The sequence below is a fragment of the Suncus etruscus genome, chromosome 11, assembly GCF_024139225.1.
Source record: "Suncus etruscus isolate mSunEtr1 chromosome 11, mSunEtr1.pri.cur, whole genome shotgun sequence".
NCBI lineage: Eukaryota > Metazoa > Chordata > Mammalia > Eulipotyphla > Soricidae > Suncus > Suncus etruscus.
This window is the reverse complement of record NC_064858.1, coordinates 105,267,633-105,292,876: the sequence shown is the minus strand read 5'-3', so window position 1 is coordinate 105,292,876 and position 25,244 is coordinate 105,267,633. Positions and strand designations below refer to the sequence as shown.

The 25,244-nt window shown below is 43.9% G+C and overlaps 1 protein-coding gene across 1 annotated transcript in view; it reads left to right on the top strand.

The window, feature by feature from the left end:
- The first annotated feature begins 301 nt into the window (after positions 1-301).
- The window catches only part of KDM5A (lysine demethylase 5A), a 108,314-nt gene continuing 83,371 nt past the window's right edge, over positions 302-25,244 (top strand). Inside the window, exons 1-6 of the mRNA XM_049783032.1 lie at positions 302-484; positions 4,498-4,575; positions 6,442-6,564; positions 9,463-9,633; positions 11,889-12,023; positions 24,863-24,968. Coding sequence (XP_049638989.1) covers positions 302-484; positions 4,498-4,575; positions 6,442-6,564; positions 9,463-9,633; positions 11,889-12,023; positions 24,863-24,968 — 796 coding nt within the window. The remainder of the gene's footprint in view (positions 485-4,497; positions 4,576-6,441; positions 6,565-9,462; positions 9,634-11,888; positions 12,024-24,862; positions 24,969-25,244) is intronic.

The following is a 25,244-nucleotide window of genomic DNA, read 5'->3' as shown; positions in this document are numbered from 1 at the left end:
GTTGCTGGGAAGAGAAGCGCGGGAAGCTTCTCGGGTGCCGCGGAGACGCGAGAAGGAAGGACGGCGAGGGAAATACCTGGGTGAGAAAGGAAAAAAAAAAAGAAGCGGAAGAAAGCGTCGCGTCAGGCGGCGGAGGGACACACTTCCGGGAATGGCGTTATACACTTCCGGAGGGGGCGGCACTTCCGGCGGGCGGGGCGGAGGGTTTCGGCGGCCTCACTTCCGGCGAGTCCGGCCCTCCCGAGGAGAGGCGCAGCGCAGCCCGAGGGAAACAATAACAAACGCGCCTCGGAGCCCGGGCATGGCGGGCCCGGGTCCGGGTCCGGGTCCGAGCCCGGGCGTGTACGCGGCCGAGTTCGTGCCGCCGCCCGAGTGCCCCGTGTTCGAGCCGAGCGGGGAGGACTTCGCCGACCCGCTGGGCTTCATCGGCCGCATCCGGCCGCTGGCGGAGAAGACGGGCATCTGCAAGATCCGCCCGCCCAAGGTAGAGAGAGAGTGTGGGGTGGGTGTGTGGTTTTGGGGTTCCCCCCGTCCCCCGCTTCTCTCCCCTCCCAGGTCCTGGCCTCCTGGCCCCGCGGGAGTCGGCGCCGGCCTCGCCTCGAAGAGCAAGAGCAAGACCCCGAAGGAGCATCGAGGATCTGCACCCCGGCCCCCGAAGCACCCCCCTGCCAGTGGGGCGACGGCTCGGACACAGTGGAGGCGTTGCACGGCGGCCCCAGGGCGCTCCGAGAGGCCTCCTGGAACATCCGGGGTGCTCGTCTCCCCCAAACGCAGGGTCCGCACACCCCTCTCGGAAGCATCCTCCCCCTGCCTGTGGGGCTGTTGGCTTTGCACACCCCGGCCCCATGGGGCTCCTCCTCTCTCTCTCTCGGGGAGGACTGCCCCCAGCTGAGGGGCGCTTGTTTTCCGAAGCAGACGGCCTCCCGGTGCCCCCTTCAAGCGGGAGTCCCTTCAGAGCCAGGATGTGGAAGAAAGGCTCTGAGGATGTCGACGGAGCCCCCGAAGGAGAGAGATGTCAGTCGCTGAAGATTTGCACCGGCTCCTCTTGGGGCGCCCACCCCCCTGGTAGTGGGGGCGACGGCTCGGACGTGGAGGCGTCGCACACCGGCCCCAGGTCCCTTGGCGGAGTGCGGGGTGCTCGCCTTCCCCAAACAGAGGGTTCGCACACCCCTCTCGGAAACATCATCCCCCTGCTTCTGGGGCTGTTGGTCTTAAAATGGAGGCTTTGCACACCCCGGCCCCATGGGGCTCCTCCTCTCTCTCTCTCGGGGAGGACTGCCCCCAGCTGAGGGGCGCTTGTTTTCCGAAGCAGACGGCCTCCCGGTGCCCCCCCTCAAGCGTCCCTTCAGAGCCAGGATGCCGAAGAGCAGAGCGGCTGTGACGGACCCCCGAAGGACATGCCAGTCGCGGGAGATTTGCACGCCGGACTCCCGGGGCTTCTCTTTCTCTTTCTTTCTTGGATCGTCCCCGCCAGTCGCGGGTTGTTTTTGTTTCTGTTTTAAATCCAGCCCCCCTCGGGGCTTCCTTCCAAGCCCTTCCTCAGCGCTGGACTCCTCAAACACGGGCCCCTAACTTGGCACGGCGAGGATTTCGGGAACACGGGCCCCATGACCTCCGGCCGTCCCCTCCGAGGTGGCATTGCCCGGCTGGAACCCCACAGTGCTGCTGCTGCTGCTGCAGTGAACCCCGTCTTCCCAGGGGAGACAGAACAAGAAGGGGTTCCTTCCCTCCCTCTAAAACAATCAGAAAAAATTCAGTATCTGGAGGGCAAGGACTGACGGATGTGTTAAGATGAAGGCTCAAGTTTTGGACTCCAAGGGGCGCAGAAGTCTCAGAGCCGGCTTTTTCCCCCCCAATAATTGGGTCTCCCTCTAGATTAATTATCAACTCGACTCTTGAAGGAAAAGCAGATCGTGTCTGCCGCGGAATTGGGGCCCTAAAGCCCATCTGGGCCGCATGGTTTTAGCCCAAGGTCAAGAGAGTGCTCTCTTCGCCAGGAGGACAGTGCTGCCCCAAAGGATGTCCCTGGCCCACCTGCCAGGCACCGGGCTCACCCAGATGCTGGCTAAAATGCATATTCCTGGCCCCACTCCCGGGCTAGACTCTGAATCTGGATGTCGAAGTTCTAGAAGTGGCTTCTCTGGCAAGTATGAGCCGATGATTCTTAACACACGTCAAGGTTTGTGAGCAATGCGTTGCTTTTTGGTGCTCGCTTGCTTTGTAGTTTCCCTTTTAGTCTTGAAACAAGTGTTTTGAAACCGATATCACCCCTGTTGCATTTTAAAAGGCGCCTGTGTATGCCGCAGAATGCCATAGAGGCCGGCACCACCTTATAAAAGGAACTCAGATGTGTGGAAGGAGGAACTAATAGAGCACCTTCCAATGGCTCCACGGAATCTTTTTTTCTTTTTGAAGCCTGAATAAAAGCTGGCTTTTGTAGATGAGGTAAATTCGCTATATGTCATTTGAGGAACGCTGACTTTTGGGAAGTGATAAATGAACCAAGATCAAGCTGCTTGATTCTAAAACCCAGATTTACCTTTCCCACTATGCTGATTGAATTTGCTAAGATTATCTGTTGCAAACCAGGGGTTAACAGAGAATTCCCACGGTGATTCATATATGCGTTGCCACCCTCCAAAAGCTTCGTTTAAAACCTTGTTTTTTCTTAGCTGTATTCTCATGTACTTCATTGGTTTTATGAATTGTAGTCAGGTTGATGCTACTTTTGTTGAAAATATCTTTCATTATATACAAAAAGCTGAGCTAACTTCTTTGTGTGTCACATGCCAAAATAAAATTTTACTTGTAAACGAGATTTATATCAACATTGGTGAAATTTTTAGATTCCTTGGTGAGATAAATTGCTTTTACTACTCAGGTTTGTAGATAGATGTACTATTTAAACCAATCCAAATTTGTTCTCTGAACTCTCATTTGAAATTTGTGAGTTTTTAAAAAAGTTATATCTAAGTTTTAGTTGGAAGATTTTCTTTGTTTCAAGAGTTTGCTTAATTTTTATTTGTGAATATTTGCGTGCCTTAGAATCTGGGCTTGGAGTAAGATATACATACATATATATATATATATATATATATATACATACATACATACATACACATAAACTGTAAGGTGCAGCAGAATCATTGTGGATGGATAGAAAAACATAATGTATGTGTATGTTAAAAATGCTTTAATAGGGGCCGGAGAGATAGCACAGCGGTGTTTGCCTTGCAAACAGCCCATCCAGGACCTAAGGTGGTTGGTTCGAATCCCGCTGTCCCATATGATCCCCCGTGCTTGCCAGGAGCTATTTCTGAGCAGACAGCCAGGAGTAAACCTTGAGTGCCGCCAGGTGTGGCCCAAAAACCAAAAAAATGCTTTAATAAGGGCTGGAGAGATACCACTGGCTTAGGCTCTTACCTTGCATGCTACCAACATAAAAGAGCCAGTTTGAGAACACCAGTAACTTTGTGTGGTCCCCTGAACACTGAGCAAGGATAAGCCGCAAGCACTGGTGAGAGTAGCTCAAAAGAACCAGCCTGTCCCCCACTTCCCAAATGTTAGATTTGGAAAGTTAGTGAAGGGATTAAAGCAATTAATTGGTCATGCTCTGGTCTCCACAATCCAGTGTGACTTCAAAATACACACACATCACAAGCAAAAAAACACACAAAGCTCTTTAAATCTTTAATTTCACACACTTTGGTGCTTAGGTAATGATACTGTATTGGGAACGGAAGGGATCTTCTAGAATGCAAAACTTGTTCTCAGCCCCTTGACCTCTCTCTCCAGCCCCTTAGTTTCTTTCAAATAGTTTTCATTTTGATTTGTTAAAATTGAATTTTTGTTTTGTTTTTGGGCCACACCCAGTAGTTAGTGTTCAGGGGTCACTCCTGGCTATATGCTCAGACATCGCTCCTGGCAGGCTTGGGGGAACCATATGGGATGCCCAGGTCCGTCCTGGGCAGCCGCATGCAAGGCAAACACCCTACCTCTGTGCTATCGCTCCGGCCATTGAATTATTTTTTGCTAATTACTGTGATAACATGAGTTCATTGTATTCTATTTGAATTATTGAGAAAGCACATACGCATATATGTGTTTTGTGCTTTGATTTTTTGGGGGGGCCACAATAGAGGTTACTTGAGGCTGTGCACTCAGGAATCACTCTTAGCAGTGCTCCAGGGACCATACATTGTTAGCAGGGATTGGACCTGGGTCAGCCTCAAATAAAAGCATATTTTGGATGTTGACAGTGGCGTTTGGTGAGACTTGAAGAAAATTTATAGATAAAATAATTTTATCGTTGCTTAGGATATTAGACAAGTAATTAGAGATCGCAATAGTAAAAAAATTTATCTAGTTCTGTTTATAGTAAAGGTATCTGTTGATCTGTTCCGTATTGTGGCAACTCACCTCTGAAATTAAGAGAGTGGATAATATATTTCTTATATACCAATATATTAAACTTCTTTTGGTTTATTTTCTACTTAGGATTGGCAGCCTCCATTTGCCTGTGAAGTAAAAAGCTTTCGTTTCACTCCGAGGGTACAGCGCCTGAATGAACTTGAGGTGAGTGTTGCCATAGCACTATTTGCCCCAGTTCATAATTCGGGGGAGGCCAACACCCAATTGGGCTTTGGTGTTTCTCCTGGCTCACTGCACAGGCATCAATCCTGGTTGTGCTTTGAAGACCATTTAGTGCTGAGAATAGAACTTGGTTTCTCACATGCACTCAGGCCAGTGAGCTGCCTCTGTGGTCATCCTGATACCATATTTTTGTGTCAAGGAAGCTTATATACCAGGACTTAGACCTAGGATTAATTGGAATTAAATGGAAGTGACTGATTAAAAGAAAAATTGAGGGGGGGGGGGAGTGCTGAAGTGACATTTGGTAGAGCATTTGCCTTGCATGTGGCTCAGTTGGTTTGGGTCTCTGGTGTACCATATGGTTCCCTGGGCCCTGCCAGGAGATATTCCTGAATGTAGTGAAGAGTAACCCCTGTGCACTGCTGGGTGTGGCCTAAAAACAAAAGCAAAAAATTGGGACTGTGTGGGGAGAAAGTACAGGAGGTAAAGTGGTTGGTCACCTGAAAACTGTCAGTGGTCCCTGAGCACAGAATCAGGAGTAAGTTCTGAGCATTGTTGGTTGGGGCCCAAAGTCTGATTTTGATTTTTTGGGGGGGTTGTGGACCACACTTGGTGATGTTCAAGGTATTCCTGGCTCTGCACACAGGAATCATTCCTGATGGGTGGGTCTTAGGGGACCATATGGGATAGTGGGAATTGAATTTGGATCAGCTGCTGGCAAGGCAAGCTCCTTACATGCAGTAATACCTCTCCAGCCCCTAGTAACTTGATTTCTATGTTGATAGAGAGCTAAACTACCAGGAATGCCTAAACTACTAGGGAATGCCTATTTTTGTTTTGTTTTGGTTTTTGGGCCACACCTGGCGGTGTTCAGTAATTGCTCTTGGCAGGCTCGGAGGACCATCTGGGATGCTGGGAATCAAACCTGGGTCTGTCCCAGGTCAGCCTCGTGCAAGGCACATGAAATGCCTAATTTTTGTGGGGTGGGAGTATACTTGATTATAGGCTTGCTTCTGTATCTGCTCAAGATTGGCTGCCTACAAGGCAAGTATCTATCTTAACCTCTGCACTATTTCTCCCGCTTCCACAGTTTTTTTTTTCTTCCAGTGAAGCAAATAATGTTTTCATTGAAAGAAATTTAGAGAAAGTGGAGAAAAATACTTGTTCTGGAGAGAACACAGGCTTCTCCAGAGAGGAAAAAGCCCAAGGGCTAAATTTTCTAAATTGAAATGCTTAATATTGTTGTTCTTTGTCCCTTGTATTTTCAGATTATTATTTTGTAGGAGGTTTCAGGGTACAAAAAAACGAAACATGGGACCAGAGAGGTAGAGGGTAGTAGTAAGTGGGTACGGAGCTTGCTTTGCATGCAGATGACTCAGGTTCAAACTCCAGCACACATTAGTCTTCCAAGACTTGTGAGGAGAGAGTGCAGAGCCAGGAGCCCTGAACACACCTGGATGTGACCCCAAACCCAGAAATAAAAAAACAAATGTTATATAGCTTGGAATAGGATACACAGCTTCTGTAGAGAGAGTACTGCAGATAAGGGACTTCCCTTGAACTCACCACATTTGGCTTCTATACCTTGTACCACATGTGATCTCCTGAACTCCAAGGGGGATCCCTCACTCATCGGGGTGTTGGCCCAACACCTGTTACCTCTCCTCAGGAAAAGAAATATAAAACTTTTTTTCTTTTTTGGTTTTTGGGCCTTACCGGATGGCACATAGGGGTTACTCCTGGCTCTGTGCTCAGAAATCGCTCCTGCAGGCTCGGGGGCCATGAGAAACAAGTATTGTTACACAAAATTTATTTTTAACTTCTGATTTTTGTATTTAATAACTTAAGGCAATGACCAGAGTGAGATTGGACTTCTTGGATCAACTAGCAAAATTTTGGGAACTTCAGGGATCGACATTGAAGATTCCTGTGGTGGAGAGAAAGATTCTGGATTTGTATTCTTTGAGCAAGGTGAGGCTTTTCTGATTTTCGTTTTAGCTATTGGGTGTATAGAGAGTGATTTTATAAAATTAAGATCCAGTTAAGTGAGTGAAAGTATTACTTCCTATGGAGAATTTAAGCCTAAATGAATGGAAATGGTTATGTTGCTTTTGTTTGGGGGCTATTCCTGACAGTATTTTTACTCCTGGCTCTGCCATCAGGGATCACTTCTGGCAGTTCTCATAGGACCATATAGGGTATTGGAGATTGAATCCTGTCAGCTGTGTGCAGGACAGACAACCCTACCTACTGAGTGAGCTGTGAGCGCTGCTGGGTTTGGTCCAAAACAAACAACTAGAGATTTATGTTAATGCACTGTTCTCATGTGTGGTATATGTTACTTTTAGTAATACTACTAGGCAATGTTAGTGAATAATGGAGCCAACATTGTTCAGTGAAATTGATTATACTAAGGATTGGGGCCAGGGACGTAGCTTACAAAATGAAGAATTAGGGTGAGGGACATAGATTAGTGGTAGAGTACTTATATATGTGAGGATTTGATTTCAGGCACTGCCGAAAAACAAATTTTAAAATAATTACTTGGTTGATGAGGCATTGTAATTTACAATACTATTATGCATGGTAGTTAGGGCAGGCACATCATCTAGTCTTTCATGTCATCATTGTTTTGTTTATGGGCCACACCCATTGGTGCTTAGTTACTCCTGAGTCTGTGCTCAAAAATTTATAGAAACTCCTGGTAGGCTCGGGGATCAAACCTGGGTTGGCCATTTACAAGGCAAGCACTTTCCTGTATATGTACTATTGCTCTGGCCCTGACATACTGTTTTGTTTTTCGACAGTGCCAGGGATTGAACCTAGGATCTTCTTCATCCAAAGCAGCCATTCTACATCTGGGCTATATCCCTGGCCCTGACATTTTATCTTAAAGGAAACTTTTTTGTTTGTTTGTATTGGAGTTATAGCCAGTCTCAACTCCTGGCTCTACATTCTGGGATCATTACTTGTGGGGTAGAGTACTGGAGATTGAATCATGGTCTTCTGTATGCAAAGCTACCAACCACTTTACCTTTTGTACTGTCTCTGAAGCCCTAAAACTTTTGTTATTTTTGGCCACACCAGTGGTATTCAGGGCTTATTCTTGTGTCTGTGGCCAGACAAACTCCAGTTTATACTCAGGAACCATATTCAGTAGCAAGGATTGAGCCAGCATGCAAGACACTATCTCTCTGGCTCTGGCACAGTATTTTGTTACTCATTTACCTAATACTGAAAATTTTACCTGTTTTTTATTTATTTTATTTTACTTTTTTGTGGGCCACACTAGGAAGTTCTCAGGGCTTACTCTACATACATCTCTCTGCTCCAGGGACTACTTATCGTGCTAGGAATTGAATTGTGCAAGACAAATGCCTTTACTCTGTACTGTTTCATTTCTAGCGTAAACATTTTACTCTTGTTTTTGGTTCTGATTTTTGGGCCACACCTGGTGGCATTCGGGTGACTCCTGGCTCTGTGTTTAGAAATCACTCCTGGCATATTTGGAGGACCGTATGGGATGTCAGGGATCAAACCTGGCTCGGCAGCACATAGGGGCTGTGTTATTGCTCTGGCCCCATGAAAATTCCACTTTTATTTAAAAAATGAACTAGGGAGATGGGTCAGACTTTTGGAACAAAGGTTTTATTGCAAGAGCTCTGGATTTCATTTTGGCACCACTGGGTGTGGTCTAAAAGGACACACGCAAAAGAATAATCATGTTTAAGTTATTTTTCTGATAGAGATAAAAAGTACCAAATCTGGTTTTTGGGTCCTGGTATATAGTCTTATATACCTGTCTGCGCTCTTTTTTGTCACTTTGTAATGATGTCCATAATTCAGTACTGTGCAGATTATCTATTGGAATCGTACAAAAAGCTTATGTGATACCCAAGGGTAAATTATAATGAATTTGAGGTGTTTGTGTGTGTTTTCTAGGGGAATTAATAGGATGAAAATCTGTTTAAGGGCTGCAGAGACAGCTCAGAGGACGGGAAAGCATGCTTTGCATGTAGGATACCCAGATTCCACATGCTTTTCATGTATGAAGCCCTGAGTTTTATTTCTGGTGTTGCAGAAAATGTGAATGATGGTTGCTGTTGTGATTAATTCACTTTATCTTCTTTGTTGATAACAAAAAGGTTTTTTTGAAAAGTTGAGAAAAATAGAATATTGTTTAAAAAGTTTGGACTAGGGATAAAATAATTTGGGTAGGGTGCTTGCCCAGCATGTGGTTACCCACATCTGATCCTCTATTCCAGATATAGTCCCCTGATTGCTGTCAGAAGTGATCCTTGAACACTGAGCCCATTGTCCTGAGCACTGCTGGTTAAGACATGCTGGAGGGAGGGAGGGAGGGAGGGAGGGAGGGAGGGAGGAAGGAAGGGCGGAAGGGAGGGAGAGAGAGAAGGAGAGAGAGAGAGAGAGATAAGAGAGAGAGAGATATCAGAGTGCTTTTCATGTAGGAGGTCCCAGTTCTATCCCTGGCATGCTGGGTCCTCCCAGAGTACTGCTGGGAGTCACTTTGAGCATGAAGCTGGAAGTACCTACTGAGTACAACTAGGTGGAGTCCAGAGCCCCTCCAAAAAATAACAAAAGCTTCCAGAATTATCTCGGGGACAAGATGTAGCTCATAAGTACATAAGCTTGCGTGCCTGAGAGTTGGATTTAGTCCCCTTAACCACAAACCTAAAAAAGTAAAGTGATTGAATCTATTTTTAAGTGTTTTTGGGTTTCAGCTTTGTCTGTTATATGTTGAGGAAGTTTGAAATTTAAGTCCAGAAATAATTTTTTGTATTTAGTGGGCAAGATTGAGTCAGTATATCAGTCCTCCCTTTCATTCAATAAATTTTTCTTTCTTTTCAGATTGTTGCCAGCAAAGGAGGTTTTGAAATGGTCACCAAGGAGAAGAAATGGTCTAAAGTGGGGAACCGCTTAGGATATCTGCCAGGAAAAGGAACTGGATCTCTTTTGAAGTCACACTATGAAAAAATTCTCTACCCATATGAACTTTTCCAATCTGGTGTCAGTCTTATGGTGAGATGAATTATTTTTCTTCAGAATGACTTAACTCTGTCGTCTATAAATTTCAGATACTGATCACTGTTCAGATTGGCATTTGGTTATGTTTAACAGGGAGCAAGCCATAGAGTTAAAAAAAATCATGCCTGTTTTTGGTGACTTTCAAGATAAATATAAATGTAAATGAAAGATTTTTTTTTAGTGATGTAATAAGTACTTAAAGATTGAGCAGTGTTTGAAGCCTGTTTTGTACATATACGGCCTTGGGTTTGATCTCTGTTACCAAAAACAAAACCCCTTCAAAATTCATATGAAATAAATCTTCATTACCTAAAACTTTTTGAAAAATTAACCCTTCCAGGTTTCATGTATTTTATTTATGTTTTTGTGCCACACCTGGCGGCACTCAGTGGTTTGTTCTGTGCTGAGAAATTACTCCTGGTAAGCTTAGGGGGAATCCTGGGATGCCAGGGATTGAACCCAGGTAGGCCTCTTACAAGGCAAACATTCTGCCTGATGAACTGTTGTCCCTGTCTGGTTTCATGTATTTTACAAGCTACTTGGGGGGATTGTAATTTGGACCACATCCAGCAGTGCGCAGGGGCTGTTCCTCTCTGTGGGGGTTGCTTTTAGTAGTCCTTGGGACTATTTGTCATGCCAGTGATTAACTCCGGGTTGCCCACGTTCCAGGTAAGCAACTTAACCCCTGTATTACCCTCTAGTCCCTTAAAATAATTTGGGGATGTAACTATAATCATACTATAGAGGCAATCCATTTTAGGTACACAGTAAGTTTAATTGCACATTTAACTTATGCACTAATTTGAGTTTTGAAACTCTCCCATCAGCTCAGAAAAGTTCCTTTTTGTTCAGTTGTGATTTAGTTCTTATTCCTATCTTTAAATTAAACCTAGATAATGATCTGTGCTTTCTGGTTCTATATTTTTGTTTTTTTTTTTTCAAGATGTTTCAGTTAGATGGAACATATAAAATGTTGTGTCACTTTCTAATTAATGTTTTCAAGGCTCTTTTTTGTTTTAGTATTTTGTATCCTTTTTATGGTCGAATTATATTCCACTGTATGGATATACCACATTTGTTTATCCTTTTGCCAGTTGGTGGACTGTTGGATTGTTTCCAGTTTTTGGCTTTTATGAATAATGCTGTGAATATTCATGTACAAGTCTGTGTGGACATATGTTTTCATTTCTCTTGGGTAGATACCTAGGAGTGGAATTGCTGGGTTATATGGTAAGTTTATGTTTAACTTCTTAAGAAACTGCCAAATTGTTTTAAAAGTGGTTGAACCATTTTACATTCCCACCAGTAACGTAGAGGCTTACAGTTTTTCCACATCTTTACCAACACTTAGTATTGTCCGTTTTTTTGCTTGCAGTCATTTTAGTGGGTGTGTAGTGGTGGTATCTCATTGTGGTTTTAAGTATATATTTTCATGTACATATTTGCCATTTGTATATCTTTCTTGATGATGTGTCTGTTCAGTTTTTTTAACTGCCTGTCATACACTTCATCTTCTTAGATGCTATATTTTCTGGATGAAAATTCCTGTGTCAGATAACACGGTTTTACAGATTATCCTAGCTTGCGATTTATCCTTTCATTTTTCTAATGTCTATTTGAGAACTCATTGAATTGATTTGCCTCTCCTCCATCCCTTATAGATTGTGGTTCTGTTGTGATATCTAAGAAATCTTTATCTAACCCACAAATCACAAAGATTTTCTACTTTGTTTTAGCTTTCCTATTTAGGACTGTGATCCATTCTGATTTATTTTTATGTGTGTAGTATCAGGTGTAAGTTCATTTTGGGAGTGAGATATGGTATAGAATTCTCCAGTTGTACTAGCACCAACTTATCTTTCCATCTTCATTGAAAATCTGTTGGCTTTAAAAAGGGGTTATATTTTCTGGTCTGTTCTTCGATCTTTATATATACCCTGATTTTAGTGCTATGCTTTCTTGACTATTGAAGCTATAGTTGTATCCATTATCCAAAGTTGTTAGTCCTCCAGTTTTTCCCTTTTGGCAAGATTTTCCAAGGATTTGTATTTTTGCTTAAATTTAGATCAGCTTCTAAATTTCTACAGGAAAAGTCTGTTAAGATTTTGATAGGAATTCTTGATTAATTTAATGGAAGAATTATTTGATTTCATATAGTTTTAGGTCCTTACTGGACATTAATTATTTTTCCTAATTCTCAGTTCTGATTCTCAGTGAATCTGCTCTCTTTCTGTGCTCTGATTCTTTAGGGTGTACAAATGCCTAATTTAGGTCTTAAGGAAAAAGTGGAGCCTGAGGTTCTTGGCACTGATGTCCAAACATCCCCAGAGCCTGGTACAAGAATGAACATTCTGCCGAAGAGAACAAGACGTGTCAAGTCTCAGGTATCAATGTCCAACTCCATTTTTAACAGGAGTTTTAAGTGCATTGATCTAGCTATAGCAGACCATTCACATACTTCTGTCTTTAGAACTAGAAAGAATATTTACCTTTCCTCTAGCCTCTGAGAGAGTGGGGATTGTGAAATTTAATCTGATATGACTTAGGAAGCTATTTTTTTGCTTCATTTTGAGTACTTTTTGACAGAAAGATAAAGGATACTTACTATACAGCCTATTTCACAAATAAATACACTGATGAAATTTTTTGTTTTGGCCACACCTGTGATGCTCAGGGGTTACTCCTGGTTATGCATGCAGAAATCACTCCTGGCTTGGGGGACCATATGGGACGCCTGGGATCGAACTGCGGTCCGTCCTAGGTTAGCATGTGCAAGGCAGATGCCCTACTGTCTGCGCCACCACTCCAGTCCCTAAACTGATGAAATTTAATTGTATTTTATTTTATGCTTACAAGTGAGAGGGGTGGGAAAGTGGGCTACACACCCAACTGCACTCTGGTTATTCCTGTATCTCTGCTCTCAGAAATTATTCTTGGCAGGCTTGGGAGGACCATATGGGATGCCAGGGACCAAACCCAGGGCTGGCTGCATGCAAGGCAAAAACTACCTGTTGTGCTATTGCTCTGGCCTCATTCTGATTTTATTTTCTACTCATTCCTTTTTCTATTTTCGACTCATTCCTTATACTGTGAAACCACAGCATAATCTGAGTCAACCTCGTGAAACTTTTTTTTTTGTGTGTGTGTGTTTTTTTTGGGTCACACCCGGCAGTGCTCAGGGGTTACTTCTGGCTCCATGCTCAGAAATTGCTCCCGGCAGGCACGGGGGACCATATGGGACACCGGGATTCAAACCGATGACCTTCTGCAATGAAAGGCAAACGCCTTACCTCCATGCTATCTCTCCGGCCCCCAATCTCGTGAAACTTAAGTAGTGTCTTGCGACCTAAAATACTTCAAACACTAATGAAGAAAAATTCCCAACATTTTCTTTCTATATCTATCTTTTTTGTTTTGTTTTTTTTGTTTTTTTTTTGGGTCACACCTGGTGGTGTTCAGAGGTTACTCCTGGCTCTGTGCTTAGAAATTGCTCCTGGCTGGCTCAGGGGACCCTATATATTTGATGCCGGGATTCGAACCACCATCTGTCCTGGGTCAGCTGCATGCAAGGCAAACACCCTACGGTTGTGCTCTCTCTCTGGCGCTTTCATAATCTATCTATCTTCCTCAGAGTTGCTTTTTTTTTTTTTTTTTTTTGGTTTTTGGGCCACACCCAGTAACGCTCAGGGGTTACTCCTGGCTTTGTGCTCAGAAGTTGCTCCTGGCTTGGGGGACCATATGGGACACCGGGGGATCGAACCGTGGTCCGTCCAAGGTTAGCGCAGGCAAGGCAGGCACCTTACCTTTAGCGCCACCGCCCGGCCCCCCAGAGTTGCATTTTCAAGTTTTTTTTTTTGGTAAGATAAAGTTTGTAGGCTGGACACTGTATATCTTAGAATTCAGAGAAAAAAGGGTGAGTATCTTCCAGTTGCAATAAAATTCTGCTTCCAGCTTCCAAAATTAAAAATCTTTATATTTCTGTGGTGCTGAATCTGGTGTTCAACATTATTTAAAGATATTTGAAATGGAGAACATGGTTCTCTGCCCAGAAATTGCCCCGGTAGGTTCTGGGGACCATATGGGATGCCGGGATTCAAGCCACCATCATTCTGCATACAAGGCAAATGCCCTACTGCTGTGCTATTTCTTCAAGCCCACAACATGAATATATATATATATATATATATATATATATATATAATTATTGGTTTTTGGGTCGCACCCAGCAGTGCTCAAGGGTTCCTCCTGGCTCTACGCTCAGAAAGGCAGGCTCAGGGGACCATATGGGATGCTAGGATTCTAACCACCATCCTTCTGCATGTAAGGCAAACACCTTAACTCCATGCTATTTCTCCGGGCCCCACAACATGAATATTTTGATCAGACTATGTACCATTATAGTGAGCCCTTTTTATTGGTTGCATAATACATACTCCTCTAGCCACTATTATCTGAAAGTGACTGAGGTTTGTGAAACTCCTGGCTCTGTGCTCAGAAATTACTCCTGGTAGGTTCGGGGGCTATATTGGATGCCAGGTATCTAACCCGGATTGGCCCGGGTTGCCCCATGCAAGGCAAAAGCCCTATTGCTGTGCTATGACTCTGGCTCCCGTTAGTCCAATTTTCTTCCTCACAAACAGTGAAGTACCTGACTCAAGTAAAATTAAGAGCCAAATTTATAGAGGTCTACATGTTTATTATATTATTATTTGTTGGCACTCATGGATTCTTTGTTTTGGGTTTTGCAAAAACTAAGTATTTTTATCATTGCTTCATATGAAATAGAGACATGCAGGAAAAAGGATCATTCACCATTCTTTTTTTTTGGTTTTTGAGCCACATCCAGTGACACTCGGGGTTACTCCTGGCTATGTGTTCAAAAATTGCTTCTGGCTTGCGGGACCATATGGGACGCCGGGGGATCGAACCACGGTCCGTCCTAGGCTAGTGCAGGCAAGGCAGACAGATGCCTTACCACTTGTGCCATCGCTCAGGCCCCTACTCACCATTCTTTTTTTTTTTTTTTTGGCCACATCCTGTGGTGCTCAGGGGTTACTCCTGGCTATCTGCTCAGAAATAACTCCTGGCAGGCACAGGGGACCATATGGGATGCCGGGATTCGAACCAACCACCTTAGGTCCTGGATCGGCTGCTTACAAGGCAAACACTGCTGTGCTATTTCTCTAGCCCTTCACCATTCTTACTGTTGTGTAGAAGTTGCTTTTAAATGAACCAATCAGATGATAAGGTAGTTGGTGGAAATAGTTTTGCTATTTATTTGTTTCTTTATATTTTTCTGAGTATGTGTAAGTCCATGAGTTAGCCAGAAATAATTTTGAGCTGGTTGGTAAAGGCTTTTGAGAGATTACACTACTAACTTGTTGAATTTAGGCTATCCTACCTTCCTTAAGACACTTTTTTTTTTTTTTTTGCCACACTAGGGATTACTCCTAGCTCTGCACTTGCAAGTCTCTCCTGGCAGACTTAAAGGGTCTTATAGATGCCAGAGATCGAGGGGTGGTCTCATGCAAGGCAAGCAGTCTACCTGTTGTATTCTCTCTCTGGTCCCAATAGCACTATTTTAAACCTGTTTTCTTTTTCTTTCTTTTTTTTTTTTTTTGTTTGCTTTTTTGGGCCACACCCAGTGACGCTAGGGGACTACTCCTGCCTATGTGCTCAGAAATCACTCCTGGCTTTGGGGGACCATATGGAACGCTGGGGGATCGAACCTCAGTCCATTCTAGGCTAGCACGGGCAAGGCAGACACTTTACCCCTTGTGTCACCGCTCCGGTTCCAAACCTCTGTTTTCTTAAATAAATTTAACATATTTGTAACTATATTTGGGTTTTTTGTTTTGCTTTGTTTGTTTTGGGCCACACCCAGTAGTGCTCAGGGCTTATTCCTGGCTTTGTGTTCAGAAATTGCTTCTGCCAGGCTTGGGAGACCATATGGGATGCCGGGAATTGAACCCAGGTCTGTCCTGGGTCGGCTGTGTGCGAGGCAATTACCCTACTGCTGTACTATAACTCTGGCCCACATTTGTAACCATAAACAAAAGTAAAGAAATCAGAGATAATATATATGTCTGCCAGAAACTATCGGTACTGAATCACGATCATTAACATGAACAGATAAGAAGATGAGACGGTGTTATAAGAATGGAAAGGTTCATATTGTAAGGAGGAGTCAGAGAAGTAAGTTCAGTTGCAATTTCACTTGAAGGAGAGAATGGATCTGGTTCTGTTATTGAAGAAGCAAGCAAATGATACTTCGTCTCAGGAGCTCGCTCTCATTTCATGTCCGCTTTCCTTGTCCTGAGATTATCCTTACTGAATAGCCTCCTGATTAGTAATGGCCTCTTTGGAACTTTAATAGCTGAGAGGTAAATATTCTGAATGGGAAATGTGAACCTATTTATTTTTGGTTTTATCGCCACACCTGACTCCTCACAAGTCACTCCTGGAGGTGCTCACAGGACCATCTGGGATGCCGGAGGTTGAGTCTGAATCAGGCTCATACAGAGCAAATGTCTTATTCACTATACTGTCTCTCTGGCACAGGGAATGTGAATTTAATGAAATTCACTGAGAAAGTGATATCTTTATTATAAATCAGTAAATTCTTAGTCTGTTTTTTCCCCCTACAGTTTATTATTATTTTAAGATCTGAAACATTTGAAGAGTTGGATTGATATTTTTTTTGTTTGTTTTTGGGCCACACCCAGCGACACTTAGGGCTTACTCCTGGCTATGTGCTCAGAAATCGCTCCTGGCTTGGAGGACCATATGGGATGCTGGGGGATCGAACCCTGGTCTGTCCTAGGTTAGTGTAGGGCAAGCATGCGACTACTTTCGCCACCGCTCTGCCCCCTTGAATTTTTATTTTTATTTTTTGTTGGTTTTTGGGTTACATCCGGTAGCGGTTACTCCTGGCTCAACGCTCAGAAATCGCTCCTGACAGGCTTGGGGAACCAGGCTCAAGATGCTGGGATTTGGACCATTGTCCTTCTGCATGCAAGGCAAATGCCCTACCTCCACAGTATCTTTCCTTGTATTGATTTTTTTTTTTTTTTTGGTTTTTGGGCCACACCCGGCGGTGCTCAGGGGTTACTCCTGGCTGTCAGCTCAAAAATAGCTCCTGGGGCCGGGCGGTGGCGCTAAAGGTAAGGTGCCTGCCTTGCCTGCGCTAGCCTTGGACGGACCGCGGTTCGATCCCCCGGTGTCCCATATGGTCCCCCAAGCCAGGAGCAACTTCTGAGCACATAGCCAGGAGTAACCCCTGAGCGTTACCGGGTGTGGCCCCCCCCCCAAAAAAAAAAAAAAAAAAAGAAAAGAAATAGCTCCTAGCAGGCACAGGGGACCATATGGGACACCAGGATTTGAACCCAACCACCTTAGGTCCTGGGTCGGCTGCTTGCAAGGCAAACACCGCTGTGCTATCTCTCTGGCCCTGGATTGATTTTTTTTTGTTTTTGTTTTTGGGCCACACCCAGTGACGCTCAGGGGTTACTCCTGGCTATGCGCTCAGAAGTCGCTCCTGGCTTGGGGGACCATATGGGACGCCGGGGGATCGAACCGCGGTCCGTCCTAGGCTAGCGCAGGCAAGGCAGGCACCTTACCTCTAGCGCCACCGCCCGACCCCATGGATTGATTTTTTTTGAATGATTTTTTTTTTTGGTCTGCTTCTGCTTATCTTGATTTCAAGCTTGTGTAAAAATTTTTTTGGTAGTTTTGAAACCATGTAAAAGCTTGCCTGGGCAGATAGCTCAAGGGATTGCAGTGCATGCCTGCCATCCAAGAGGTTCTAATTTCAATCCCTAGTGTCACAGGCTCCTTAGTATTATTATAGGACACCGAAAATACAAGGCCCATTGGGCAGATTATTGCTGGAGGTAGCCCCAAGATAAATCCATTCTCCCCCCCTACTTTTTCAATTTTTATTGAGGGGCTGGAATGATAGCATAGCAGTAGGGCGTTTGCCTTGCAGTCGGCCACTCGGGTTTGATTCCCGGCAACCCACATCGTCTCCCGTGCCTGCCAGGAGCGATTTCTGAGCACAGAGCCTGGAGTAACCTCTGAGCCCTGCTGGGTGTAGTCCAAAACACTAAATAAATAAAAGTTTAAAAAAACAAAAAAACAAGCATTTTTATTGAGGTATTTATGTTTTTGGCTACACCTGATGGTGTTCAGGGGTTTATTCCTTGCTCTGTACTCGGGATTTATTCCTGACATTGCTCGGGAGATGTATGAGATGCCGGGGATTGAAACCAGGTCAGTTGCATGCAAGGCCAACACCCTACCCCTGTACTGTTAATCTGGCTTCAGTATTTTTTTTTTTTTTAATTTTTGGGCCACACCCAGTGAGGCTCAGCTCCTGGCTGTGTGCTTAGAAATCACTCCTGGCTTGGGGGACCGACCTTATGGGATGCCGGGGGATAGAACCGTGGTCCGTCCTGGGTCAGCCGTGTGCAAGGCAAATAAATGCCTTTCCACTGCACCATCACTTCGGACCCTGGCTTCAATATTTTGATTTTGAAAGTAGTGATATCTTAGCTTATAATGTGAATGTACCTACAAGCAGAGTGCCAGTACCTTTCCACCACTGTCTCTAAATCTCTTCTCTCCACATCTCTTGGCCTCAGGTCTCTTAGTATTATCTTGTGAGTTTTCTTTTTTGGGAGTGTACAGCTGGCTGGGCTCAAGGCTTACTCCTGGCTCTACACTCAGGGGTCACTACTGGAAGTCTAGGAGGAACTGGGAATTGAAACCTGGGTTGACTTCGAGCAAGGGAAGCACCCTACCCACTCTGCTGCAGTATTATTCTGGCTCCAGTATCTTAGTTCTTATGCTCTTTTGTTGCTTATTCCTTTGTTTGTTTATATTCCATATATGCGTGAGATCATCCAGTATTTCTCTTTTTCCTTCTGACTCATCTGGATTAGCATGACACTTTCTAGTTCCATCCATGCTATAATGAAATGCCAGATTTTGTTTTTTCTTACATCAGAGTAATGTATTCCTTTCTTTTTTTTTTCCCCTTGGTTTTTGAGTCACACACTGGCTCAGGGGTTCCTTCTGGCTCTACGCTTAGAAATCGCCCCTGGCTTGGGGGGACCATATGGGATGCCGGGGGATCGAACCGCGGTCCTTCCTTGACTAGTGCTTGCAAGGCAGACACCTTACCTCTAGCGCCATCTTGCCGGCCCCACCCATTAGTATTCTTAATTGCTACAGTCATGGTGTGCGAAGTGTGCTTTTCTCACTAAAGATTATTTCCATTTTGGCTTCTTTTTTTTTTTTTTTTCTTTTTTGGTTTTTGGGCCACACCCAGTGATGCTCAGGGGTTACTCCTGGCTATGTGCTCAGAAGTCGCTCCTGGCTTGGGGGACCATATGGGACACCGGGGGATCGAACTGTGGTCCGTCCTAAGCTAGCGCAGGCAAGGCAGGCACCTTACCTCTAGCGCCACCGCCCAGCCCCGGCTTCATTTTTTTTTAACACCTGGCAGTACTCATGTTACTGCTGGGTCTGCGCTCAGAAGATATTCCTGGCAACTCAGGGATGCTGGGGAGCTAACCCGGGTCAACCATGTGTAAAGCAAACACCCCACTTGGCTGTGCTATTGCTCTGGCCACCTTTTACTTATTTTTATGGTTATATTTGAGATACATTTGACAGTGCTTGACAGGGATTACTACTGGTTCTGTTCTTAAGGGCCACCTTCCGAGGTGTTTGAAGGGACCGTATGCAATGTCAGGATTATAACCTGAGTTGGCTACATGCAAGGAAATGCCTTAACCTCTGTATTTTTCTCTTCAGCCTTCTATCCTCTCTGTGCCTTAAAAACAAAAGCTCTCTTTATAAATAATGCTTTGTTTCATGACTTTTCAGTTCTTTTTGTTTTGTTTTTGGACCAAAACAGGCAGTGCTCAGGGGTTACTCTTGGCCCTGTGTTCAGAAATTGCTCCTAGCAGGCTCGTGGGACCATATGGGATGCTGGGAATCGAACCCAGGTCCATCCTGGGTCGACTGTGTGCAAGGCAAACACCTTGTTGCTGTGCTATCTCTCCGGCCCCTGTTTTCATTTTCTTGATGTTAGTTATAGTATCTTGGTTTCATTATTTATTTATTTATTTTGGTTATTGGGCCACACCCGGTAATGCTCGGGTTACTCCTGGCTATGTGCTCAGAAATTGCTCCTGGCTTGGGGAACCATATAGGACGCTGGGGTATCAAACTGCGATCCATCTGAGGCTAGTGTGGGCAAGGCTAGCCTCTGCACCACTGTTCCGGCCCCTCATTATTTAGTTTTTAATTTTGCCCTCAAAATCAGTGCCAAAATTTTAATTGAAGCAATCCTTTAATTTCCTCATGTCTGGTTGTGTAGATGCTTAATATAATAAATTTCTCTCCTTGAAATTTGATTAACTTGATTTTCTTTTGACTATGACTCATATTTCTGCCTTTCTTCACTCATTCTTGTTGTATATGTAAATATTTTATGGGATTATTATGTTACTGACCCTACCCTGATCGGTGATTGTGCCCTACCCTAGGGCCTTCCTGGCATTCTGCCCCCACCCTAGGGTGGTACCTGATTCTGCTCCCACCATTGGGTGGTATCTGATCCCACCATTGGGTGATACCTGATTCTGGGGGATAAAAACAAGGGTCTGTGGAAGGCGAGAGGCTTTTTGCTGGAACTAAGGCTGAGACTTTGGACTTTAGTCTTGTCCACCGAATAAAGCTAATATTTCCACAAGCCTGACTGTCTGCAAGCTGTTTACCCGCTGCTTCACCTCAGAACCATCGGCTGGACGGGTGGCAGACGCGTGCTCCGAGCTGGAGGGGAAATACCTCATCCTCCATCCCTCCATCAGTCAACCTCTTCAGGGGCTGACTTTCAACAATTCTTGCTTTAGCACCTTCCTTCACTCCCCTGTACTCCCATGTAAGGGATTGAACTCAGGATCTCATTCATGACAAATATAATAAATACTGTGATGACAGCTCTGTAACTTTTTTGTAATGAGAGAGGAAAGAGAGAGGAGAGAGGAAGAAGAGAGGGAAGGGGAGGAGAGGGGGGAAAGAAAGGGGAAGGGAGGAGAGGGAGAAGGGAGATGCGCAGAGAGAAAGATGGAGGAAGCAGAATGGGAGAGAAGAAAGAAGAAAAGAGATATCGGGTTACTACTAATGGCTCTGCTCTGCAGCAGGCTTAAGGACCGGACCATAAGGGATCCTGGGGATCAAACCCAGCAAGACAAATGCTCTACCCCCTGTGCTATTGCTCCGGCCCCCACACTGATTTTAATTGCACATTCTGTTTATTTTAATTTTGGTTTGTTGTTGTTGTTGACTTTAATTTTGGGATTAAACCCAGTGATTACTGATGGGTTATTCCTCACTGCACTCAAGTGCACTCCTTCAGGGGACTTATATGGGGTGTGGGGAAATGGAACCTGAGTTGGCCACATACAAGGCAAATACATTATTGGTTGTACTACATCTCTGGCCCTTAATTTTTTTTTTTTTTTTGGTTTTTGGGTCATACCTGGCAGTGCTCAGGGGTTACTCCTGGCTCTGTGCTGAGAAATTGCTTCTGTCAAGCATAGGGGACCATAAGGGATGCTGGGATTCGAACCAGCATCGGTCCTGGGTCGGCTGCTTGCAAGACAAACGGCCTACCACAGTGCTCTCTCTCCAGCCCCTAATTAATTTCTTTACATTCAAAACTCCTCTAAGTGTCAAGAACTACTAAAACCTCAATATATTTATACACTACAGTGAAGCCTGAAATGCCAGTATATCTCATTGTTCTTGACACTTGGGACTAGATTTCCTCATCAGAGAGCACTCAATCAAATTTTTTTTTTTTTGGGTCACACTCGGCAGTGCTCAGGGGTTACTCTCTGGCTCTACGCTCAGAAATTGCTCCTGGCAGGCTCTGGGGACCATATGGGTTGCTGGGGCTCGAACCACCGTCCTTCTGCATGCAAGGCAAATGCCTTACCTCCATGCTATCTCTCCGGCCCCGCTCTCGATTTTTAATGAATAATAAATAATCAGGGAGTTTGAGAAACTATTTTCCAGTTAAGTTTTAAATGAACCATAATCCTTTCCTGAGTTTGTTAATGGATACACGCTGAGAATTTTAAACAGACTGAGATTTCATTGCTTCTATGCTGACTAGTTAGTTTTATTTGCCTTTCTTCAGAACTTTTTGAGATGATTTCATTAGAAAAACACATTTTAAGTACAGTTTAATGAATTTTTATGAATGCCTGTAGATAAATGTCTGACCTCTTTTTAGTATCATAGAGCATTTTTTGTTTTTCGTGTTTTGAATCACAGCTGGCAGCGCTCAGGGGTTACTCTTGTCTCCATGCTCAGAAATTGCCCCTGGCAGGCTTGGGGGACCACATGGGTGTTGGGATTAGAACCACTGTCCTTCTGCATGCAAGGCAAACGCCTTAACTTCATGCTATCTCTCCGGCCACTATAGAGCATTTTTTAAAAATGCCTTTTTTCATCATTTTTTCCTAGATTTGACAAGTGTAACTACCTTTAAGCTTTTATGCATTTGTTGGAAATTTTTATCCGTGTCTGTGTACTTCATAACAGAGTTGTCGTTTTGCCCTGTCTTAGACCTGTAGTTGCCTATTTCTCTGGTGATTCCTATTAGTGGACAAATACATAAATGTTGTAAAGAATGTGTACTGTTTGGTTTTATTATTGGAATATAGAGGTAATAAAACCAGGCTACTAAGGTTTAAGAATATATTTTGAATTTTTAAATGCTATTTTGGCAGACTTAGCTTTTATATGGTCTTTTATTAATCTTTGCTATATACAGAAACTGTTACAAAGTTGTATTTTCTTACTGAATATATTTTTAATTAAATGTATTAAATTAAATTTAAATTAAATTAAGATTTTAATTAAATATTGCTAATTTTGTCAACATTAGAGCTTATAGTTCATTTCAATTTAGAATAAAATTGTGCCATTTATCAGGAGCTACTATCTTCAACTAATAGGATGCTAGATGACTAGCAGTTTTCACATAAAGATACACTCAGTATTGAAGATTTTCAGAGGTTAAGAGGCTAGAACAGTTGGTCGTGAGGGCCCATTCTTTTTAACTTTCTTCAGTTTAATGTTCTTTCTCTCTCTTTTGTGGGGGGGGGCTTTTGGGTCACACCTGGTGATGCTCAGGGGTTACTTCTGGCTATGCACTCAGAAATCGCTCCTGGCTTGGGGTCCATATGGGGGTATCGAACCGCAGTCTGTCTTGTCTTAGGTCAGCGCATACAAGGCAAACACCCTACCGATTGTACCACTACCCTGGCCCCCTAATGTTCTCTTAATTGACTTGTGGATTAGGTTTTGCTGTAGGGAAAGAAATTGGGACAAAAGAATTTTCTCAAAAAATGAAATTCTGTACTTAAAACACTGGGGGTACAGAAAAAAAGAACTTTATCATTAAGAAACTTTCTCTTGGAGCTGGATTGATAGCACAATGGATAGGGCAGCTGTCTTGGACACAGCTGACCTAGATTCAATTCCTGCCATCTCATAAACCTGCCTAAGCCTGCCAGGAGTAATTTCTGAGCATTGAACCAGGAGTAACCTTGGAGTACTGTCGGGTGTGGGCCAAAAACCAAAAGAAAGAAAGAAAGAAAGGAAGAAAGGGAGGGAGGGAGGGAGGGAAGGAAGGAAGGAAGGAAGGAAGGAAGGAAGGAAGGAAGGAGGGAAGGAGGGAGGGAGGGAGAGAGGAAGGAAGGAAGGAAGGAAGGAAGGAAGGAAGGAAGGAAGGAAGGAAGGAAGGAAAAAAGAAAAGAAAGAAAAGAAACTATCTTTTAGGAGCCAAAGAGAGAACCCTTTATCTTTATCTTTTAGAAGCCAAAGAGAGACTAGGTGTAAGACAACCTGGTTCTATCCAGGCCCCACTTGGTCCTCTGAGCACTGCCAGGAATCCCCAGAGCCCTCCCTTCCAGCACCAGTGGGTGTGGCCCTGCTGGCTTCTTGAGCTCTATGGCCTGGGCAAAGTTCAGGACAGTAGGACCTGCAGCATTAACTTCTCATCTTGTGTTGCATATGTTCCTGTGTCTATTCTTCTCACTCACCCTTCAGGGAAGCTTTCTATTTTATTAGAAGATGGAATTCTCTCTGTCTTTTAGTAGTCTTCCTTATGTTGGATAGTCTAGACCAGGATAACATTCCTATCTTTAGCTATGTCATGAAATGGGATTGTCATGACTGAACCATGACAGTGATTATTCATCTTCGAAGATGTCCTCTAATCAAAGATGGGTATTCATCAGGAAGTTAGAGGAAAGCATTTTCCTTGATTTATTACCAGTGTTATACCAGTTACTATCAGTAGTGTGCTTTTGTGAAAGATACAGAGAGATGTGTCTTGTTTAAGTCCTGTCTTGTAGGCCTGAGACTTGGTCGTTTCCCTGACACTTTCTTTTTTTTTTTTTTTGGATTTTTGGGCCACACCCGGTAACGCTCAGGGGTTACTTCTGGCTATGTGCTCAGAAGTTGCTCCTGGCTTTGGGGACCATATGGGACACCGGGGGATCGAACCGCGGTCTGTCCAAGGCTAGCGCAGGCAAGGCAGGCACCTTACCTTCAGCGCCACCGCCCGGCCCCACCCTGACACTTTCATGGTCTTAGTTAGGCCTTGGCAGAACTGTCATGATCTCTCAACACTAAAACAAAGGTGTGATTTCTGGTGCATTGTAGTTGTGTATATGTGAGCACAACAGCTGAAGTAAGCAATGACCAGGCATACAGCATCAATAACAAAGTAAAGGAAAGGGGTGAATCAAAATCAGATAGTTTTTTTTTTTTTGGAAAAGGAGTCAGGGTGACTCCTTGGGTGATGCAATGTGTGGATTTAGAGTAAAAAAAAAAATTTTTTTTTATTGGTTTTTGGGGCCACACCCGTTTGATGCTTAGGGGTTACTCTTGGCTAAGTGCTCAGAAATTGCCCCTGCCTTGGGGGGACCATATGGGATGCCCAGGGATTGAACCGCTGTCCTTCCTTGGCTAGTGCTTGCAAGGCAGACACCTCTAGTGCCACCTCGCCGGCCCCCCCCCCCCCCCAATTTGTTTTCTTCATTGCAAAGGGGATCTTGGAATTTTTTTGTGTCAAAAATATAAACATTATCAGAATAATTAGGCTAATGTGAATTGCATTTCTTTTGTTTTTTAGTCAGATACTGGAGAAATGACTCGAAATACAGAACTGAAGAAACTTCGAATTTTTGGGGCTGGCCCTAAAGTTGTGGGCCTGACAGTGGGAACAAAAGATAAAGAAGGTAAAATCCTTTAATTGGTCTTAAAAAAGAAAATAAGGTACAATGGTTTGGTTATAATTAGAGTTAACTGATCATTTTACTTTGCCTGGGATTTTCAAAATAGCTGTGTTTCCAAAATACATTTTTATAGTTGATCGGAAGTTTAAGATTAATTCTGTTTACTTTTTGGAATTTTAGAATAGCCTAATTTTTCTGATAATTTCTTTCCCTGAAATTGATTGAATAGAATACAGATCTGCCACTTACTTTGATTTTGAGCAAGTAATCTTAACTTTT